Source organism: Cheilinus undulatus, linkage group 2, assembly GCF_018320785.1.
Source record: "Cheilinus undulatus linkage group 2, ASM1832078v1, whole genome shotgun sequence".
In the NCBI taxonomy this organism is placed as follows: domain Eukaryota; kingdom Metazoa; phylum Chordata; class Actinopteri; order Labriformes; family Labridae; genus Cheilinus; species Cheilinus undulatus.
In genome coordinates this window covers 11130968-11150229 of record NC_054866.1, presented here as the reverse complement: position 1 = coordinate 11150229, position 19262 = coordinate 11130968, and the positions used below count along the sequence as shown (strand labels likewise).

At 39.0% G+C, this 19262-nt stretch overlaps 1 protein-coding gene across 1 annotated transcript; it reads left to right on the top strand.

The window, feature by feature from the left end:
* The first annotated feature begins 443 nt into the window (after nucleotides 1–443).
* meis3 (myeloid ecotropic viral integration site 3) lies at nucleotides 444–18176 on the top strand. Its single transcript, XM_041808104.1, has 13 exons — nucleotides 444–719; nucleotides 1059–1160; nucleotides 6937–7076; nucleotides 7380–7554; nucleotides 7649–7699; nucleotides 7794–7844; nucleotides 9909–10058; nucleotides 10229–10337; nucleotides 13042–13187; nucleotides 13732–13808; nucleotides 14644–14702; nucleotides 14805–14891; nucleotides 17024–18176. The coding sequence occupies exons 2-13, from the start codon at nucleotides 1149–1151 to the stop codon at nucleotides 17221–17223; spliced, it is 1257 nt and encodes a 418-aa protein (XP_041664038.1). The 5' UTR covers nucleotides 444–719; nucleotides 1059–1148; the 3' UTR covers nucleotides 17224–18176.
* The last annotated feature ends 1086 nt before the right edge of the window (nucleotides 18177–19262 follow it).

The window sequence follows — 19262 nt, the reverse complement described above, 5'->3', positions numbered from 1 at the left end:
CGCCATATTTTTATTGTTTTACGTCTTATTACTCCCTTTATACCCAATGAAAGGGAGTAATATCACCTTAATGGTTTGTCAAGAGTTTAATATCCTCTTTTAAACATACATAGTATCTCAGAGAGCCAGTAATGACGATTTTTAACCCGAGTTTTCCCGGGTAGATAATAGCGCAGCTGCAGCACTGCTGGGGAGAAAGGAGGGGTGGATGGAGAGATGATGGAGGAGTGATATCACCACGAAGGAGAGCCGAGATAAAACGATTCAAGGGATCTTCTTCTTCTTCTCTGGTGTTTTGTGTATGTGATAAGGAGGAGGAGGAGTAAAGGAGGAAGGGGAGGAGGAGGGACAGAGGGAGGGGGGCCAAGAGACCCCGTCGCGTTTTGACCCTCCGAAACCTCCCAGCACACCACCACCATCACCACTCCTCCTCCTCCTCCTCCTCTTCTTCTTCTCTCCTCGTGAGACTGAAAACACCATCGCTCACTTCCACCCGTGACACTCTCCAGCCCGTCGCCGTATGCTGCGTGGACAGCGAGCGCAAAGAGCCAAAAAGGAAGGAAGGAAGGGACGCTTTCTATCTGCACCGAGCATCCCTGCGACCGCGAGCCGGAGCAAGAGGAACACCAGGCGGGGGCGAGACGCTGCAGGAGCCGCTGCAACCGGGGGTCTCTGGACTAGTCTGACCAGGACTGGATACAGCGGATATTTACGTCTCGGTGGGACATTTTACACCGCTTTACGGAGGCTTGTATGTTACTAACATCACTAGCCACTAGTACAGCATTTAACAGGCTTTATTAGCGCTGAGTGTATTGTAAACCATTAAGCGCACATCAAAATATCGTCCATAAAATCTCCAGTCCCATCACAATGTTGTAACATAAAACGAGATGGGCTCGGAGTAAACACAGTGGGGTAGCACGCAGGTCCACACTGTTTCCATGCACAGTTTTGTGTTGATGTTAAATTCTTTTAGGTTTTTCCTGCAGTGGTCGTGTTTTTAACTTCAGTGCAAATGCGTATTTTAAAATAAAAGTATTTGCTTTAATTTCCAGGACCCAAAGGGCAGAGGAAGGGAGCAAAGCTCGCTGGACTAGCCGAGCCGCGCATCATCATCTCCGGTATAGGACTGGCTGTCGAGTCGCATGGAGAAGAGGGTAGGTCTGCAGGTCTTTTTTTTTTTTTTTTTTTTTTTTTTTTTTTTTAAATCATGAGGCTAGTTTGAACCACAGCATGATGGCCGGGGCAGAAGAGCTAATTACAAAGACATAATGAGAGCATGTGGTTGGGAATCCTCTTTGCACACTGCTGGGGAGGTTAAGCAGCCATGCAAAACACAAGGCCCACTGAAAACAGACTAGTGGACTGCACTGGCATGGACTTCAGAGGGTAAACTAGAGCCAGCAGAGGCATGGCACACAGGGAGTTATGCTTTCAGAACAATTTATTAATGATTAATTTAAAAAGCTGCAAATTAAAATAACTTTCAAGACCACTTTAAAATGTCCCAACCTTAAAGTGGAGGCTATGAGAACTCAGAGTAGATGCCAGGAATCTAAGTGTCAATTTGGATGTAATATTTAACCATCTGCTTAAATTAATATGGATTTATTGTTGCGGAATGTCAGCCAGGAGCTGGAATGGCACATCAGGGTTAGAGTAGGTCATTAAGAGGCAGAGGAGAGGAGATGGAGCTCTTCAACTCGGTAAGTAGGTCAGTTTTTTTGCTACAGTGATTCAGAGGCATGGAGATGGAGGAGGAGAAACAGGCAGATCAGGCTGACGGGCAGCAGGCGGACTGAGACCTCGGAGTGCAAGAGGGCAATTAGACATGTACAGTGTGCAGACAGAAAATCAGTGCAGAGCAGGAAAGAGACGATACAGGCACATTAATGAGCTGCAACAAAGAATTAACTCATTAAGACCACTGAGATAGCCATCATTTGATCACATCTTTATTTTGTGTGTTTAAAGTAATGTGCTCACTGGAGGCTACTTCTCCAAACATGTAAACTCTTTATTTAATGCTCATAAAGAAGCAGTTAGGCTTAATTCAACTTCAAATGTTCTATTCAGCTGTAATAAATAAAGTAGACCAGTTTTGTGCGTCATAATTTTATGCCTGCTACTTGACGCTAATTTACTCCATGAAAGACTTCATTAATGTTTTTATTTTTTGTCAATTTATTTAAAATCTACAGTTTAAATGTTTTTATTTGCTTTGTGCATGAGTGACTTTTCCTGCACCTGCAGAAACAACAGGTTTTTCAAACTTTATGCAGCTTACCAAAGTGACATTTTTTGGTGTTGTTTGTTTAAACTTATTAAAGTCTCTTGAAGAAATTGCAGAAAAAGTCTCAGTTTGAATCAAATTTATGATGTTTTTTTGGATTTCTGAATAAGTTCTTGACGCAAAATGTGCCATTTCTCGTTCTCGAAATTTACGCACAGAGAAATTGCGCCTCCAGTTGTGTTTTCTAGGGTGAATTTTTTTCCAGATTGGGGCTTAAGTTTAAAATAACATCTTTAAAACTTATTCAGATGATAAATATTTCTAATAAGACGCGTCTTTCTTATAATCAAGGCAGTTTTATTATGACGGAAACTTTAAAACACGCCTATAACGCACGATAGTGCTGCGCCAATTCCGCCAAATGCTTTATTTTTAATTTTCCTGCATAATAAATCCACTATAACAGGTCTTGATGATGTTATTCTTTAGTCTTGATGTTTTCGGCTTTGGGGATTTCCTCCCTCCAGCTGAAGCAGCCTCAACACGCCTGTTAGGCCTTGTTATCAAAATAATTAAAAGTTCCAATGAAAATGTTGTCCTGCCATCTGAAGCCCGTTTGCCCGCTCCGTGACTTTACAAAAAGGGAAAATTCACGGAATTTGTCATCTCGACTTGTGCGCTTTGATCCGCTTGACGCACAGAAACCGGATAGGGGCCGTGCGTAAAGAGAGACGCGCAATCCGATAGCGGTGATTGTGTTAATAGCCGGCCCACCATAAAAACTAGAAGGTGTCCCGGACCAGGGCCTCAGAGCAGGTGCTTTCTGTGATCCTGGTGGCCATATGGGACTCAGAAATACAACAATTTGATAAGCCATTTAGGACAGTGGTTCCCAAAGAGTGGTCTGGAGACCTCCAAGGGTCCTGTAGAGGGAACTGAAGGAGAGCAGTGCCTGAACATGAAGAGTAATTGTGATTTTTTTTCTTATTTAATTCCAGTAATTAGCAAATAGATCATCCTTTAGAAAACAATATTAAATCCTGGCTTCTTTGTTTGTGTTAAATATTTCTTAACTCTACATAAACAGCAAAATGTAAATCAGATTGGACTTTTGTCACAGAAAACTTGGCCACTTTTAAGTCTTTTAAGCTTAAAAAAGTGTAAAACAACTAATAGAATAAAAAGTATAATGAACAGAATAAAAAGATTCAGACTTAGCAAGTCTCTGCTAAGTCTGAACCTCTTGTAGCCACCTGCATTGGAAAAGTCTCCCCAGAAACACAGAGCTAAGCAGATCATAACCTTTACAGCTTGATTAAAATAACACAGAAGTGAAAGGTGTCCCAGGCCAGGCCACCTAGCAGGTGCTTTGTGTCTGTGATGGTGGTGGTTCTGCACTCCGAGCCTCTTTAATCCAGCAAACAGAGGCAGATCTGCTGACCTGAGCAGACACAGAAGCTGCAGTGAAGAACAAATGAGCTCAGTAACACAGAGGAGCAGAGGGAGAAACAGAGGAGTCACACATGTATATTCATGATGTTGTGTGTAAACGCTGCTGCTGTCGTGGTGTATGTATCTGTGCATGTGAGCGTAATTGTGTCTGCGAGTGTGCCATATGTGTGTCTGATTCATTGAGTTGGGTGAAGTGTGTGAGCGGCCCCAGTGAGGCTGTCACAGCGGGTCGTGAGGGACGTCTCAGCACGGCTCCTGTCTCGTCTGTCTTTAGAAGGGAGGAGGAGATATTAGCAGGCTCACTGTCTTCCTCAGAGGATCTCATCTCTCTGTTATCCTCCACTCCTTTCCTTTCAAGAACTGAGAAAATCTTTTTATATCACCGCTTGCTCTGCATTTTCTGAGGTTAAACAAGAGCTTTTGAAGGAGTTACTAAATCCAGAGTGGCAGAGTTGTCAGCAACACTTTTATGATGGTTTAATGAGGAAGTGGAATTATTTTTTTACACACATAACCAGGATGCATAGTGGTGTTTAGTGACATTGGTCTATTAATGTACATATAAACACAGGCCCTTTGTCAGAATGGTTGTGAGCTTGAAGAACTGCATCATATTTTTGTATGTATTTCTTTCAATATTAGTAAGATAAGTTTTTTTTTCCTATTGCAGCCTTGCTAACACTAATATTAAACAGTATACACACATAAAGTCAGAGCTGATAAGTTGATCTACTGAAAATCTCTAACAGCACAGTTTTCCTAAAATAGATTTTTACTTGATAAAATTGCTCCAAATGAACCACTTCCAATACTTTGTAGATATTTGCTGGTTTTATCAGTTTTCTTTGGCAGCGTGCTACATGCACAAGTTATATATTCAGGTGAGTTGCATTCAGTTTACCCTGTGGCTCCTTTCTAAAGTCATTCCCCGATGGCACTTCCCAATTTCCAACTATCCAGTTGACAATAAGGGCACAAAATCCCCCAAAATAACCCTTCTAAAGAAAGTTAGACAAACACTGAATCAAGTGTTTTTATGTTTCTTTATGTTTTCCATGTTTGCAATAATAGAACTTAACCAGATCACATTATCTTATTGGGCGTCATATGCAATACTTCAACAGCTTTGCTGCTTAATGCTAAAAGTCCTGTTCATTCGTACAGGTTGTCTATCTCTTCAGTTACAAACAGGTTATTACTTAAGCACTCTTCACTCTGCACAAAACTTTTTTCCTCCATTAATCAGATTTCTTCAGATCCCTGAAAAGTTTTCAATAGTCTTAAATTGCATTTCTGAAATATTGGCCTTAAAAGTCTGACTTTTACCAGTGAGAAGTCTTAAATTTTACAGGGCACTTTGACTAAGACATGCTCATATCAAATCTTTGTTTTCTAGCCAAACTTGTATGATTTTGAACATTGTCCTCCACAAGTTGTTGCATAAATATCATTCAGGGAATTTAGTGGTAGATCTTCTAGATTTCCTGGGGGACCTTGGACCCCAACACCCCGATCACTGTGATCAATTATACTCTATACTGTTGAAAACTCTTGTGCAGTTTTCTAACATCTGGGCTACCAGGTTCCCTACTTAAAAACCCATGCAGGCCTCCATTTTTTTAACAGGTTTCCTCAATAAAAAAGCTTTATTCTGCTTTTAAATAGTTGCATTGTTTAGAATCAGCATCACGATACTGATAATATTGATAGAATAGAAGGATTAAATGTGCCTGAAATCATCAAACTTGTAACCCAAAAACACCTTTGCCCTGTAGCATACGATATTTCATAAACAGTTCAGACATGGTCTGATGTAAAGAGAAATCTCATAGGCCTCTCATGACTACGATTTGATTATTTACAGCACCAGAAGTGGTATAATTTTTTTTTCATTTCAGTTTTTTAAAATGGTCTTGAAAAGTCTTAAATTTGATATCTGTTGGACGCATTGCATATATACTTATGTATACTTATTTCTTTTTCATATTCATCTTAAGTCATTTTGTACTTTATTTATATATGTTTTTGTTATCTTATATTTCTTTCTCCTGTACTGTGTGTAAGAGCAATTGTAGCAACCAAATTGCCGTGGTTATTAATACGCTGTCACTGATTCTAATCAATCTGTTGATCATTTTTACATTAGGCCAGTTTGTGAGATTACATTATTAGTTGATGAATATGGCTTTGTTAAATTCTGATCATAATTTTCTAAGACCAAAACTGACATTTTTAAGTACTTGTATTAAAACCTCGTCAAAATACAAAGATTATTTTTGCTTAAAAAAGCAGGAAATTCTTTCAGTTTGAACTCAAAAGTGTTTGTCAATATTCTCTTGAAAGATCATAAAACATAAACAATTCTATTTAAGGGTAGGGCTGCATGGAATTGGAAGAAAAACTAAAATTGCAATATCGTTTCTTCATGCAGCTTTTTTGCAATTTGAAAAAAAAGGAAATCAAACAAAATAAGATGCAAAAAAATTACAATATGTGAACAAGTGCTTTTGTTACAAGGCACAGTTTCTGTTCATATTCGCAGCAATGTGTAAAACACATCTATGCAACATGAAGCCAAATAAATTGAGAAATTATTTCTTAATGACTTGAATGACACCAAATATTTTTTGGGTTATCTGATTGCAATCTTGAGCTTCAACTATCTGCATTAAAATGATGTAAATTCTCAGTCGTTATACCTTGGTCAACAGCCAACAAGTTAATTGTGCACATACTTTGTGAGAAATTATCGCTTCTTTAAATACAATGAAAAATGAATACTAAATTGAATAATGTTTCCTTTTCTTAAATATGCATTATTTCAGGCGTTTGTGATGTGTTATTGTGGAAACTCATGTTGCATTATTCGGTGATTATTCTTTAAATAGTTTGACAAGTTAGTTGATTAATTGTTACAGTTCTTTTGTAAATATGACAGTTTGTTTTTAAGGCCTTTTTTATTAACTGGTGTCTTATTCAGAAAAAGGCCATTTAGATTAACCAGCAGTTAAAGTGATAAAATATAAGATGCTGTATTAGTGGTTAAAAGTTCTCCTAAGTTCTTTAGTTCAGACCAAAAACAGATAAAAAAGCCGTGGATGTGAGTGACTGTGGGTCAGTAAGCCGTGTCTCTGAAGCCCCCTGACAGCTCAGCCTCCTAATAAAATCACTCTCACATTTGATGTCAGACAGGCACAGATGTCCAACGTGTCTCACATTTACTGTCTTTCTATCTAATTGTGTTGTAGTATGAAGAGCTGGTGCACTACTCAGGGTCGGAGGCCATGCCGGTGGGGGGGTACGGGGACGATGTCAGGCCGTTTCCTCCCCCACAGTACGGACCCGCCATCCCCGACTCCCTCAAACACCACAAAGACCAGATCTATGGGTAAGCGTGTTTGAAACCTGAGAAGTGATTTATGTGGCCTGTCGATGGCTGACAAACAAGTTTCAATTACATGTGCACGTTTAGCACGTTAGCAGAGCGTGTCTGTTTGTATTGTGAATATTTAAATATAAGTGAAGTGTTCACAGCTGTCTGTTTCATAAATACTGTGCTCTAAAGTTTCTGTAACACCTTCTTTAAATGTATGGTGCGTACACTATGTCAACTGTTGCTGTGTTTATGTACAGTATGTTAACTGTATATATATGTCTGTGTGGTTGTGTGTGTGTTTGGGTGTGTGTGCAGTCACCCACTCTTTCCACTGCTGGCCTTAGTGTTTGAAAAGTGTGAGCTCGCCACCTGCTCCCCTCGAGACTCCACCTCTCTCTCAGCCACCTCCCACCTCCCCGGCATGACCAATCACAGTGACGTCTGCTCCTCAGAGTCCTTCAACGATGACATCGCTGCGTTTGCAAAACAGGTGAGTGACAGCCAGGGGAGCCAATCAGAGAACAGGCGTCTATCAAAGCTGTCAGATCTTTTAAAATCAATGTGTTTGTTTTTGTGTGTTGCAGATTCGTTCAGAAAAACCCATCTTTTCATCCAATCCTGAGCTGGATAACTTGGTATGATACTCACTGAAGTCAGAGTCAAACATGGGTGCATGTTTTCACATGTATACTGTATACTGATTTATAATCTGGATTCTCCTCTCAACAGATGATCCAGGCCATTCAGGTGCTTCGCTTTCATTTGCTGGAGTTAGAAAAGGTAACTGAGATAGAAGCGTGCTTTTATCAGAAAACTTTCAATGTAGTTTTTTAAATTTATAAACCTTGGAAGAGTATTGTGTTTTATATGGGGTTGGCATTAATAGGATATGTTTTATTTTATTGAGCAAAAAGAACTAAAGGATCAGCTGCAGTTTGCAGTAAGTGCATCAGTTTGCACATGAGCATGTGTTTGTTGTTCTAAAAGGAAGGTGAATATGTGAAATTTCATTTTAATGTTTATAGCACTGCCTTTAAGACTCTACTTAGATAATACAATCCAATATGATACAAGACGGTACAGTATGATAAGATATAATACAAGATAGACTTTATTTTCTGAAAATATTTTTTTTTCATTAAAATGTTTAAAGTACTCACCCTAGTTTGACCTTTTAGGCCCTTCTTATGCAATAAAATATAATATGATATGATATGTTATGATTAAAATAGTGCTGCCAGTTGACTTTTAAAGGTATCTAATTAGTTATAGGCTTTGGCATAATTAATCACAATTAATTGCATATGTTGATATTTTGAGAAAGATTGCATAATGGTAAATTTAGTATCTATAGTAACAAAACAATCAGAAAGGACATGTTCCTGAATGGCATCTAAACTTTTCATAAGCTTTTGTAAAAGAACAAGTGGAGACTGAGGACAGATTGTTCACTTACTACTCAATCCAGAATAGTGCCAATCTGTAGAATATGGATTTTTGTCCACAAGATTATTAAAATTAAGAGCACAGAGAACCTTACGTTTTTCTGTTTGAAGTTACAAAGCTACTTTAGCAGGTTGTGTGGTGGTGTCAGAATGCAAATAATCAGCATATATTTTTTAATTGTATTTTTTGACTGTGATTAATTAATCGAAATTAATCGAAAATATTGACAACACTCGATACAATACAAAAACTGTATTATGATATGATACCATTTAACAAAACATAACACAATGCAAAATGATTCGAATGCAACATGACACAATATAATACATGATTTGATACAATATGGTATGACACAGCATATGACACAACTTGATACAATTTGATATAGTATGATACAATAATGATAAGGTATGGTACAATACGATTTTATACAATATAACAGGAAAAGATACATTAAGATATTTTATGATTTAATAATATATGATAAAGCAGAATACAATGAGGTATGGTACGACAGGGATTGGCAGGCATTGTGGGGGCCAGACTATTAATTAAGCAAATAAGATACATTGAGATGATTTGAATTCCGTTGATATGTACCTTATTTTTAGGCATTAGCAGTAAATTCAGTCCCCATTGCCTATACTGCAGCCAGCCACAAGGAAGCAATTGAGATATTTTAGCCACATATTTCCAGGGCTGTCATGTTGTTTATCACAGGGTTTGAGTTGAATTTTCTAATCCCGATTCGTGAAAATAACACATGCAGTTAACAGGTCTTTTGTTTTTGATCTCTAGGGAAATTGGGTGGTTGATGCTGTAACTGGCAGTTCTAATCAACAATGCATCTTATTTACTAACAGGTGGATTTTTGTGAAACTGTTCAAGCATCAAGCAAATGGCCCCCGGGCCTCAGTTGATGATCAATATGATAGGATATGATATGGCACTTCATTGTCCCCATGGGGAAATTTGCCATGGATTCAAAGTGCTTTACATTTTTTTTTTTTTTGCTTCTATAGAAAAATAAATAAAATCATTCAAACAATTACAGCTCACTTGTAAACAATGAAGCACATACCAGTGCTAAACATAAGAACATGCTATGTCCTCTCATCTATTTATTTCCTCTTATTTGGGGCCTGATTGCGGTGGTGGCAGGCTAAGCTACTTGCAAAGACAAGTAGCTTAGCCTGACTGAGGCATCTAGATAAGATGCCTCAGTCACCTTGATATACATATATTTTGCATTGCCCATATTGCACAAAGCCACATTTAAAACAGCATAAAAAGAAAAACATACAGAAAAATAAGATTTAGAATATTAGAGCATACTCATATTGGAGGATGTGAGACAGGTCAGACATACTCATGCATCCAAATCTGTCCCTAAAGGTGCACGACCTGTGTGATAACTTCTGCCATCGCTACATCACCTGTCTGAAGGGCAAAATGCCCACAGACCTCATCCTGGATGAGCGGGAGGGCGGCTCCAAGTCAGACATGGAGGACTTCACTGGATCGTGCTCCAGTCTGTCAGAGCAGGTGAGACCAGCATGTGGTAACAGTGTGTGAGAGGCTCCAGCTGCCTCCAATAGATGTCTGAATAATGACCGTGTATTTCGTGACCCCTTGTTCTCTCACCTGCTGGGAATTCCCGCCTACCCATCACTCTCCCTCACACCTCCCCTCTGCCTCTGTCTTTACTCTTGCAGAATGCATCGTGGTTACGGGAGCCAGATGAATGCGCCACAACTCCTCTGGGAACTCCAGGCACCTGCGGCCTGCCTTCACTCAGCACAGCAGACAACTGTAGCGACACAGGTACACACAGGATGACACACGGTGCACGGGGGGACAAATGCACTGCACAGTGAGGATGCATGCAGGGAAATAGAGGTGCACATGTTTGGAGCGGCTTCAACCAGTGGTTACCAAACTTCTCTGCCAGCCCTCTTTTGTCAGATTTATAACAAATATTTTTAAGCAACCCAGCCTCTCCACCTCTCACCTTACACATCAATACATGCATTATATTAACATGCACTAAACAAAATTTCAGTCATTCATTTTGATAACAGATTATTGTATAAATCTTTTTATATCTAAAAAAAACCCCAACAGCAATCCTGCAATACTGAATTTGATGAGCTTGCAGTGTTAACAAGGGAGGCCACTTTTAACAGCTTTTCTCCCTCATTATGTGAAAAGAAAACAGTGGTTTTCTGATTAGTAAATTAATCTTCTGGAGTGTGGTTTTTATTGAACGGTCCTCAATTCAAAACAAAAGTAAGCAGTAGAGCTGGGTGGATGAAGCCAGAGCTGAGGGGGATGAGGGGGTGGAGTTGTGGGTTATGGTGGCGCTTTTGCAATAAAATATCTAACAGAAACAACAAGAAGAGAGGCTATGGTTCATCCCAAGAAAGAAGCACACATCATCAATGAGATACAGCAACAGAACAGCAGCTTTGAGTAGTGCTTATGTGGCCGTCTATCATATTTCCTGAAAAAACAATAAACGTTTTGTGTCTGTCATGGCAGCTCTTTCATGGCAGCAACAAGAAAATGACCTTTAAAACTAAAACACAGGATTTCTTTGGCAGTTTATTTATCAAAGGGGTAATTATTTTTAATTTCAATGTTTAATCAGTGTGAAAATTGTGTATATTGTATATTTAAACAGAATTTCAAAATCTGAATATTTGAAGGTGAACAACTTCCTTAAAATAAAAAAAAAACAAAAATCTTTCAGAATTTTCATCTTCAGTTCTGCAAATGTCTAGCTAGGGCTCTTCTTATGCTTTAGATCTTTTTCAGTCTTTGCAATGGGACTGTAATTCTTATTTCATTTTTAAAGTGATGCATTGATCTTAATTTGATCTTGACTGAGGAAACTGCAGATTAAAAAAAACTATCACACAAGTAGGATGTGGCTAAACTTATCAATGTGGCTCTCTTCATTACCTATGGTTGAAAAGATAAAGACAAGGTCAGGATTTGATTTGGCCTATTTTCTTGTTGTTTGCCGTAAATTCCACTTAAAATTTCCATGCTTTGCTAGCAGTTCACAGTGTTGTGCATTGTTTGTATGTTGTTATACTACAATAATTTGCTGTACTGACTTTTACCCTACACCTTATTATAATACATTAGAGCAACTGGTGGGTGAGGACGCAAAAGTTGGTCGTGCAGCTGTTTTCAGCAGGTCTTGATTGTGCATATGGAATTTTAAGAAATGGCAAAGAGTCTATAATGTATAAAACCTTTAGCAGACATACATCCACTATTTTTACTTAATTTTGTAGGGATGCATGATATTGGATTTTTGCCAATATCAAGATATTTAGGAAACAATTTTAGCTGATACTGATACCAATATTTATTTCAGTCCTTAAAACACACAATTTAATTTTTTAGGATAAAAAAATGAAAATTCTCAGTCTTTAAAACAACTCAATAGTGTAAGTAATGATGATGTATAAAGAAAAAGACTTCAGCTAATGTAGGTCTGTTGGTCCAGACAGCCCTGTACTCCAGTGACTTCATATGGCCAATATTTACAGCTGATATAGGCAGATTTTTTTTTTACTTTATTTACTCATTATTTGTTGATGTTTATGTATTTTATCTATTATCATTATTTTTAATTGTATTACTTATTATTATTAGTATTATTATATATTTATTATTAATTGACTTTCTTTACAAATTTACAAATTAACAAATTTCAGTCCTTAAAACACACTTTGGAGATGATGTATAAAGAAAAAGACTTCAGCTGATGTAGGTCTGTTGGTTCAGCCAGCCTAAAACTCCAGTGACTTCATATGGCCAATGTTTAAAGCTAATATAGGCAGATTTTTTTGCCAAAATATAACAGCAGAAGTGTTATTTTGCTTATTCTGCTATTTTACTTCAAAATTAAATTTAAGATATTAACTCTTTTTTATCCCTTTAACTTGGGATTGCAAAGCTGGTTTCCCATTAGGATGCGCCAAATTCTCTTTTGGTCTTGTCTCTTAATGCAATCATATATATTTTTCCATGTAAAGTCCAAATTGCAACATTTTTCATAAAATGAATTGAAGTAGTTCAAAGTGTCTCACAATGTGGGTTGCTTTTGCTCATAAGGGGGTGAGTGCTGAAGATAGTTCAGTTCAGAGTCACTACATAAGAGTAAATTCAAGATCTCAAATGCATTTTAAATGCTTTAGACTTGACATAAAAAATTACCTTCTTTAGTTCAGCATTGAGTGGGAAATTTTAGATATTATATCAGATAGACTATTAGTAAAAATTTCCGTTTTAGCAGAATTTTTCTATGATTAATTACATAAGCAAGCATTTATTTTTTTATTGCTTTAAAATACGTTAGAGTGAAGAAGTGTCAAATTGTACAAGGGTCAAATTCTGCTAGAAACACACAGAGATAATCAAAGTGAATCCTTAAAATCAGCATTATTAGTGTATTAGCTTGTTGAAATGCACCAGAGTTGATCTTGTAAATATGTTCTGTGCACCCCTGCAGGCGATGGTATGGATGGAGCAATGGCCTCCCCCAGCACAGGTGAGGAGGATGACTCTGACAGAGACCGGAGGAACAACAAGAAGAGAGGGATCTTCCCCAAAGTGGCCACAAACATCATGAGAGCGTGGCTCTTCCAGCATCTGTCGGTGAGAAAACCTTTTCGTGTTCTTATCGCAACAAAGAGAAACGTCTAAAACAGTGAATTAAGACAACAATTAAAACCATCCTGCAGAGCTTTAACAAGACAAAGAAAGCTTGTATATGTCTGTGTGAAAGAATAATTACTGACAGAGAGGATTTAACATGAGGCAAAACGTCGCTGACAAGAATAGATGGAGAGGGGAACGGGGTGTATAATGGAGGTCAATTAAATTAAATGAAAAATAGGGGGATTAAGTGATTATGTGAATATGCTTGCTATTGAATAACTATGGATGTGATAGAAATGGAGTGAGTAATTGTTGCTGAGGTAATTAGCTACTAAATGAGGCAGGTCAAATGTTGCTTCACTCCAATTATTGCAGAGAAATACAGAGAGAGAGTGAAGGGTTGCTGGGGTTGAAAAAGTGAGCAGATGTGAATTCAGATGGAAGGTCATCAGTATTCACTCTGAGATTTCTCTTATGTACACTCTTTCACTGTAGCTTGAAGTTAAGCCTTTTTTTTTGTTGCCTTTGTGTCCTCTCCCAGCACCCATACCCATCTGAGGAGCAGAAGAAGCAGCTGTCGCAGGACACAGGACTGACCATCTTACAGGTCAACAACTGGTCAGTGCACTCTTGATCAATACGCTAATTCCTCCCCTGCTACTTATCAATAATCAGTTAAACTGTCATGTTTGAATGCAACACATCAACTTTCAATTTAACAACATGCTCGCTGCCACGTCGATACTACATCGACGTTAAAGTCTGCAGCAGGAATTAGCAGTATCTCTGTTTTACAGCTCACTTATGCTGCATTTTTTGCTTAATGAATCTTTACTGTGGACACATTAAAAGTATCAGGCGCCACTTTTACAAGACTTTTGGATAAGACCGTAATCTACTTTATGAAAAAAAAAGCTTGTAACAAGGGAGGAAATTTTCTGCTTAGCATTTTTCTTAAACTGCAGCACAATAAAATCCTCTGTGTTCATAAAACAGAATTACAAATCAATGCCCAATAATCCAAAGGTTTACTGCCCCCAAATTTCCCATTCAGTCCCTCTGCACACTTGCATCTGCACAGACAGAGCATGATTTATGAGTGTCTTTCATAACATTCAGCATCTACTTGCATATTGATAGAGGAAGGCATACAAGCCAACATATGCAGTGCATGCAAAACAATAGATTTTGTAATCTGATAACTTCCACATTTTTATTTGCGCCCCTGCAGCGCACACGCACACAGAGCGAATGAATCAATGCAGATCAATCAATTATCACAAGGCGATCAATGCTTGCTCTGCCCTAACGTTGATTTACTCTGCCCTCTGAAAGGGTTAAGTGGTTGTAAAATGGAAAAAGGTTAATAGTCTCCTGGTCAGCCTTTTTCTCCATTAAAGGTCAGCTTCGTCCATCTCTCTCTCTCCTAACTCTCTCTCTCCTCTCTCTGCAGGTTCATCAATGCCCGGAGGAGAATAGTTCAACCCATGATTGACCAGTCAAATCGCTCAGGTTGGTGTTTAGAACTCACTCGCCTGCTGCAAACAATTTCTACATTTATATTTGTGTTTTTATGTTGTGTACTTGTCTCTGATGATGTGTGTCACCTCACAGGTCAGGGTGGTCCCTACAGCCCAGAGGGGGCAGCTCTCGGGGGCTACGGGCTGGACGGACAAGCCCACCTCGGGCTTCGAACAACAGGTACGGTGGCCTGCAGGTCTCTTACACATACTGACAGTGTAAAGGCAAAAATGCGTAATTTTTATTAAACAACAAAGGAAAAGAACAAATGAAAAATGAAGAAATTTTATCAAACAGCCTAGCCTACTAAGTTAAACTTGAAAACATGTCATTTAGCTTCTGTCATGGTTAGATGTCAACAATTTCATCAGAAAACTTCAGCCTTTTCTTAACAGATGTTGAAAGTGAGACATGTTACCATTTCATGAACAGTTAGCTCGTTGTGGATTTGATGGCAGTGGCACATCTCAAAAAAGTAGGGACACGGCCATGATTACTGGTATGTAGCATCTGCTCTTCTTTTAACAACCCTGTAAATGCCTTGGAAGTGAGGAGACCAGTTGCTGGATTTTTGGGAGAGGAGTGTTGTCCCATTGTTGTCTAATGTAGGATTTTAGCTGCTTAACAGTCAGAGATCTTGTTTTATGATGCTCCAAATGGTGAAAAGTCTGGTCTGCAGGTAGGACAGTTCAGCATCTGCACTCGTCTACTGTGAAGCCATCCTGTTGGGATGGATGGTGTGTGTGTTTTAGCTTTGCCCTGGTGAAATACAAAAAGCCTTTCCTGAAAGAGATGTCTGGATGGGAGCCTATGTTGCTCTAAAACCTCTGTAAACTTCTCAGCATTGATAGTGCCTTTCCAGATGTGTAAGCTGCCCACGCCATAGGCACTAATGGAACCCCATACCATCAGAGATGCAGGCCTTTGAACTGTGCATGGCTGACAAGGTGGATGGTTCCCCTCTTCTTCGGTCCTCAGGACACTGTGGTTTCCAAGAAGGATTTCAAATTTTGATTCATGTGACCACAGAACAGTTTTCCGTTTTGACTCAGTCCGTTTTAAATGAGTTTGGCCCAAAGAAGGTGGCGGTGGCGGTTCACATAATGCTTCTTTCTTGCATGATTCAGCTTTAATTTGCACTTCTGGATGGCACTGCAAACTGTGTTGACAGACAATGATTTCTGGAATTGTTCCTGAGCCCACGCAGCGATGTCCAGGACAGAAACATGCCTATTTTTAATGCAGTGCCACCTGAGGGCCTGGAGATCATGAGCACCCAATGGTGACCTTTGGCCTTGGCTGCGCACAAAGATATCTCCAGATTGTCTCATTCTTTTAGTGATGCCATGCACTGCAGATGGTTGAATATTTATTGTCTTTGTGATTTTTCTGAAATTGTTCCACAACTTTTAGACACAGCTTTTCAAACTCTTCCTCTCTAAAATGCCTCTTGTATACCCAGTCATGTTACTGACCTGATGCCAGTTCATCTAATTAGTGGCAAATTGCTCCTCTAGCTGATCTTCGTTAGCACCGTAGCACTTCCACTGCTCCGTCCCATCTTTTTTTTAGATGTTTTGCTGCCTTCAAAATCAAAATAAGCTAACATTTTTCATGTAATGTTAACTGTCTCTGATTTTTATCTATTATTGTGAATAAAATGTGGTTTTCTGAGATTTTTATTTTAATTTTAAAGTGTGCCCCAACTTTTTTGGAATTGAGGTTGTACACATAAAGATATATATTGATACTGGCTTAAATCATATCAAACTGCTAAAAAATTGTCTCATAACAAAGTTCAACAAACTTAGAATCTGCTTGGTAAGGTTCACATATATTAGATGTTAAAAATGTACAAATTTGTAATTTTGGCTACTTTTGACCTTACTTTTTTGAACGGCCAAGACAACAATTGATCAACAATTCATCAGTTCTTATTCTATATTGATTAGGAAAAAAATGATGCTGTATTTAGAAAACTAGATTGAAGAAATACATATTTTACACACACGCAAAAAAAATACCATAAAAAAATTTGACCCTAGGACAACATAAAGGGGAATTTATCAGAGATCTGGCAGAACACAAAGGTAGCAGTGTTCAGTATTAACTTGACTGTCCTTTAGTTCCACCTTTCTGAGACTGGAAACCAGCTCAACCTGGCCCAGCATACTATGAAGCAAAGATAATACTATGTACTACTGTCAAACACATTGACCATATTGCATGCCATGTCGTAGGCTGTACTGAATGCACTCATAGTTTGTTGCTGAGCTGAAAATGTAAATCCATCCTCTTTGTCTCTCCAACAGGCCTTCAGGGGATGTCTTCTCTGCAGGGTGACTACCCTGGCGCTCTACTGTCCCAACCAGGCTACCCTCCCCACCCAGGACCCTCCCTCCACCCCTACCCCGGACCACACCCCCACCCCGCCATGCTGCTCCACCCACCACCACACGCACACCCCGCAGAGCCGCTCCTCGCCCAGGGACTGGATATACATGCACACTAGCTGATGGGGGAGTGTGCTGTGTACGTTTGAGGGCAAATGACTGTATGAGTGTGAGAGTGAGTGGTGAGATCCAGTATATGTGTGTATGTGTGATGACGCATACAGAACACTATTTAAAGAAAAAAAGACAAACTGCTCTGAAGGTTTACATTCCCCACTGAAAGACACTGACCTCAATGTAGCTGTTACACACAAACATAAACATTACCACCGCACACAAACACTCAGTCTGAACCCACAGGTTTAAGCCATACCTCTGTCAGAGTAGAAGTGCTTCCTCCTCTCCAAACGTCTCCACTGTGTCCTGTGGGTGAGACACATGCTTTAAAATACACTTCCCATCATGCCTGCTGAACCACAGGTGGACGGTCAACCAGATCGGAGACATGGAAGAAGATTTAAAGTCTCCTAACTTTGTGACAGCACATACTGGATTGGACCTGATCCTGTGAACACGCCTTCTTCACCTTTCCCCGTCTTCCTTCACACGACTGTCAAAGATACAAACACCTTCACACACTTTATTTAAAGCTGATTTTTTTTAGTTTTTCTTATTCTATTTTTATATTTATGTGTGCCACTCCAGGCAGATGCAGCTTCACGTGAGCTTGTTGAAATATTAGTGCTCTTCCTCAGCATGAAGCTAAACACTATGAATGACTTCCATTCTGCCTCGCTCTCTTACCACTGACCTCCTTAAGATGCCAACAGGCGTCCGTTACCTTAGACCCTTTCTACACACACATAACATACACACAAACCAACACACACCACACTAAAGGCCATTTATACATGCACACATAAACAAACACAGTCTTCTGTAAGCATTTCTACAACATTTTTTTGTCTGTCACCGTGGCGTGTGAGGGGAGCTGCAGCCAAAGGACTCTTTAAACATTCGGCTCCCTCTCCACGCTGCTCGGACTGCTGAAACCTTTCTGAATGATGTTTGAAAATACCGTCAAAGTATTAAAATGTTTTTTATATAAGATTTGTCACTGGTCTTGTATTTGTGTGTTGTCTGATTCCTCCTGTAGACAGCTGATTACTCAGGAGTGTTTTGATAGCAGCAGCAGCTGTCTGTTAGGAATCTACTGCAGAGAGAGGCTTGCATTAAAGAATGGTAAAAAAATTCTCAAAAGGTGATTGGACATTCATGCAGAGCCCCAGTTGTAACCTGTGCTTGACAGGCAGGTGCTGTCGTAGTTTACAAATGTTGGAGCTTATTGGTTGATAAAACTCATGCCAAGGCTGGTAGTGCAAAAACATCACTGCTAAAAAAGCCACCAGTGTGGCTCTTTGCTCTAGTTTTAATAAAGAAATGTGTCCCAGTTCTGATTAAACTGTTGCTATACTGTAGCTACATCTAGGCTAATCGCTACATTGGCAACAGCCATTGCTTTTGGCTTCCAGTAAACCTTGTCCATAGCTATCAACTCATTCTCTTTAAAGGATGCGGATTGTTCAGGTCTGTTTTCATACCCGGCACAATGGTTTCAGACTGTAGCTTTGCAAGATGGATTTGCCAGATCACAGACATTGAATCTGGCCAATCCACAAAGTCATTGACATAAACCAGTCAGAAAAGAGTTACATAGCCATTTCTAAGGCTTGGGGTTCCAGGGAACCACTGTAAGAGCTATTATCCACAAATGGAGAAAATTTGGCATAGTGGTGAACCTTTCCAGGAATGGCCGACCTACCAAAATAACTCCAAGAACGCATCGACAACTCATCCAGAAGGTCACAAAAGAACCCGGGACAACATCTAAATACCTGAAGGCCTCACTTGACTCAGTTAAAGTCAGTGTTCATAATTCAACAATAAGAAAGAGACCAGGCAAAAATTACCTACATTAGATCATTCCACCATCAGTGTTAAATTAACTCCCATAGTGTTAAATTTAACACTTTTTCTGAGTTTATATAATTCTCACAGATTCCGAGTTAAAATAACACTTTGGAAAGTGTTAATATTTTAACACTCTTTTAGTGTTATTTTTTACATATTTTAGTATACTTTTAACACAATATTGTTA

Bases quoted from the DNA above. Each gene is read 5' to 3' on its own strand.
- meis3 (XM_041808104.1), top strand. The intron at 10,059-10,228 runs GTGAGACCAGCA...TTACTCTTGCAG, and splicing joins GCTCCAGTCTGTCAGAGCAG to AATGCATCGTGGTTACGGGA. The intron at 13,809-14,643 runs GTCAGTGCACTC...CTCTCTCTGCAG, and splicing joins ATCTTACAGGTCAACAACTG to GTTCATCAATGCCCGGAGGA.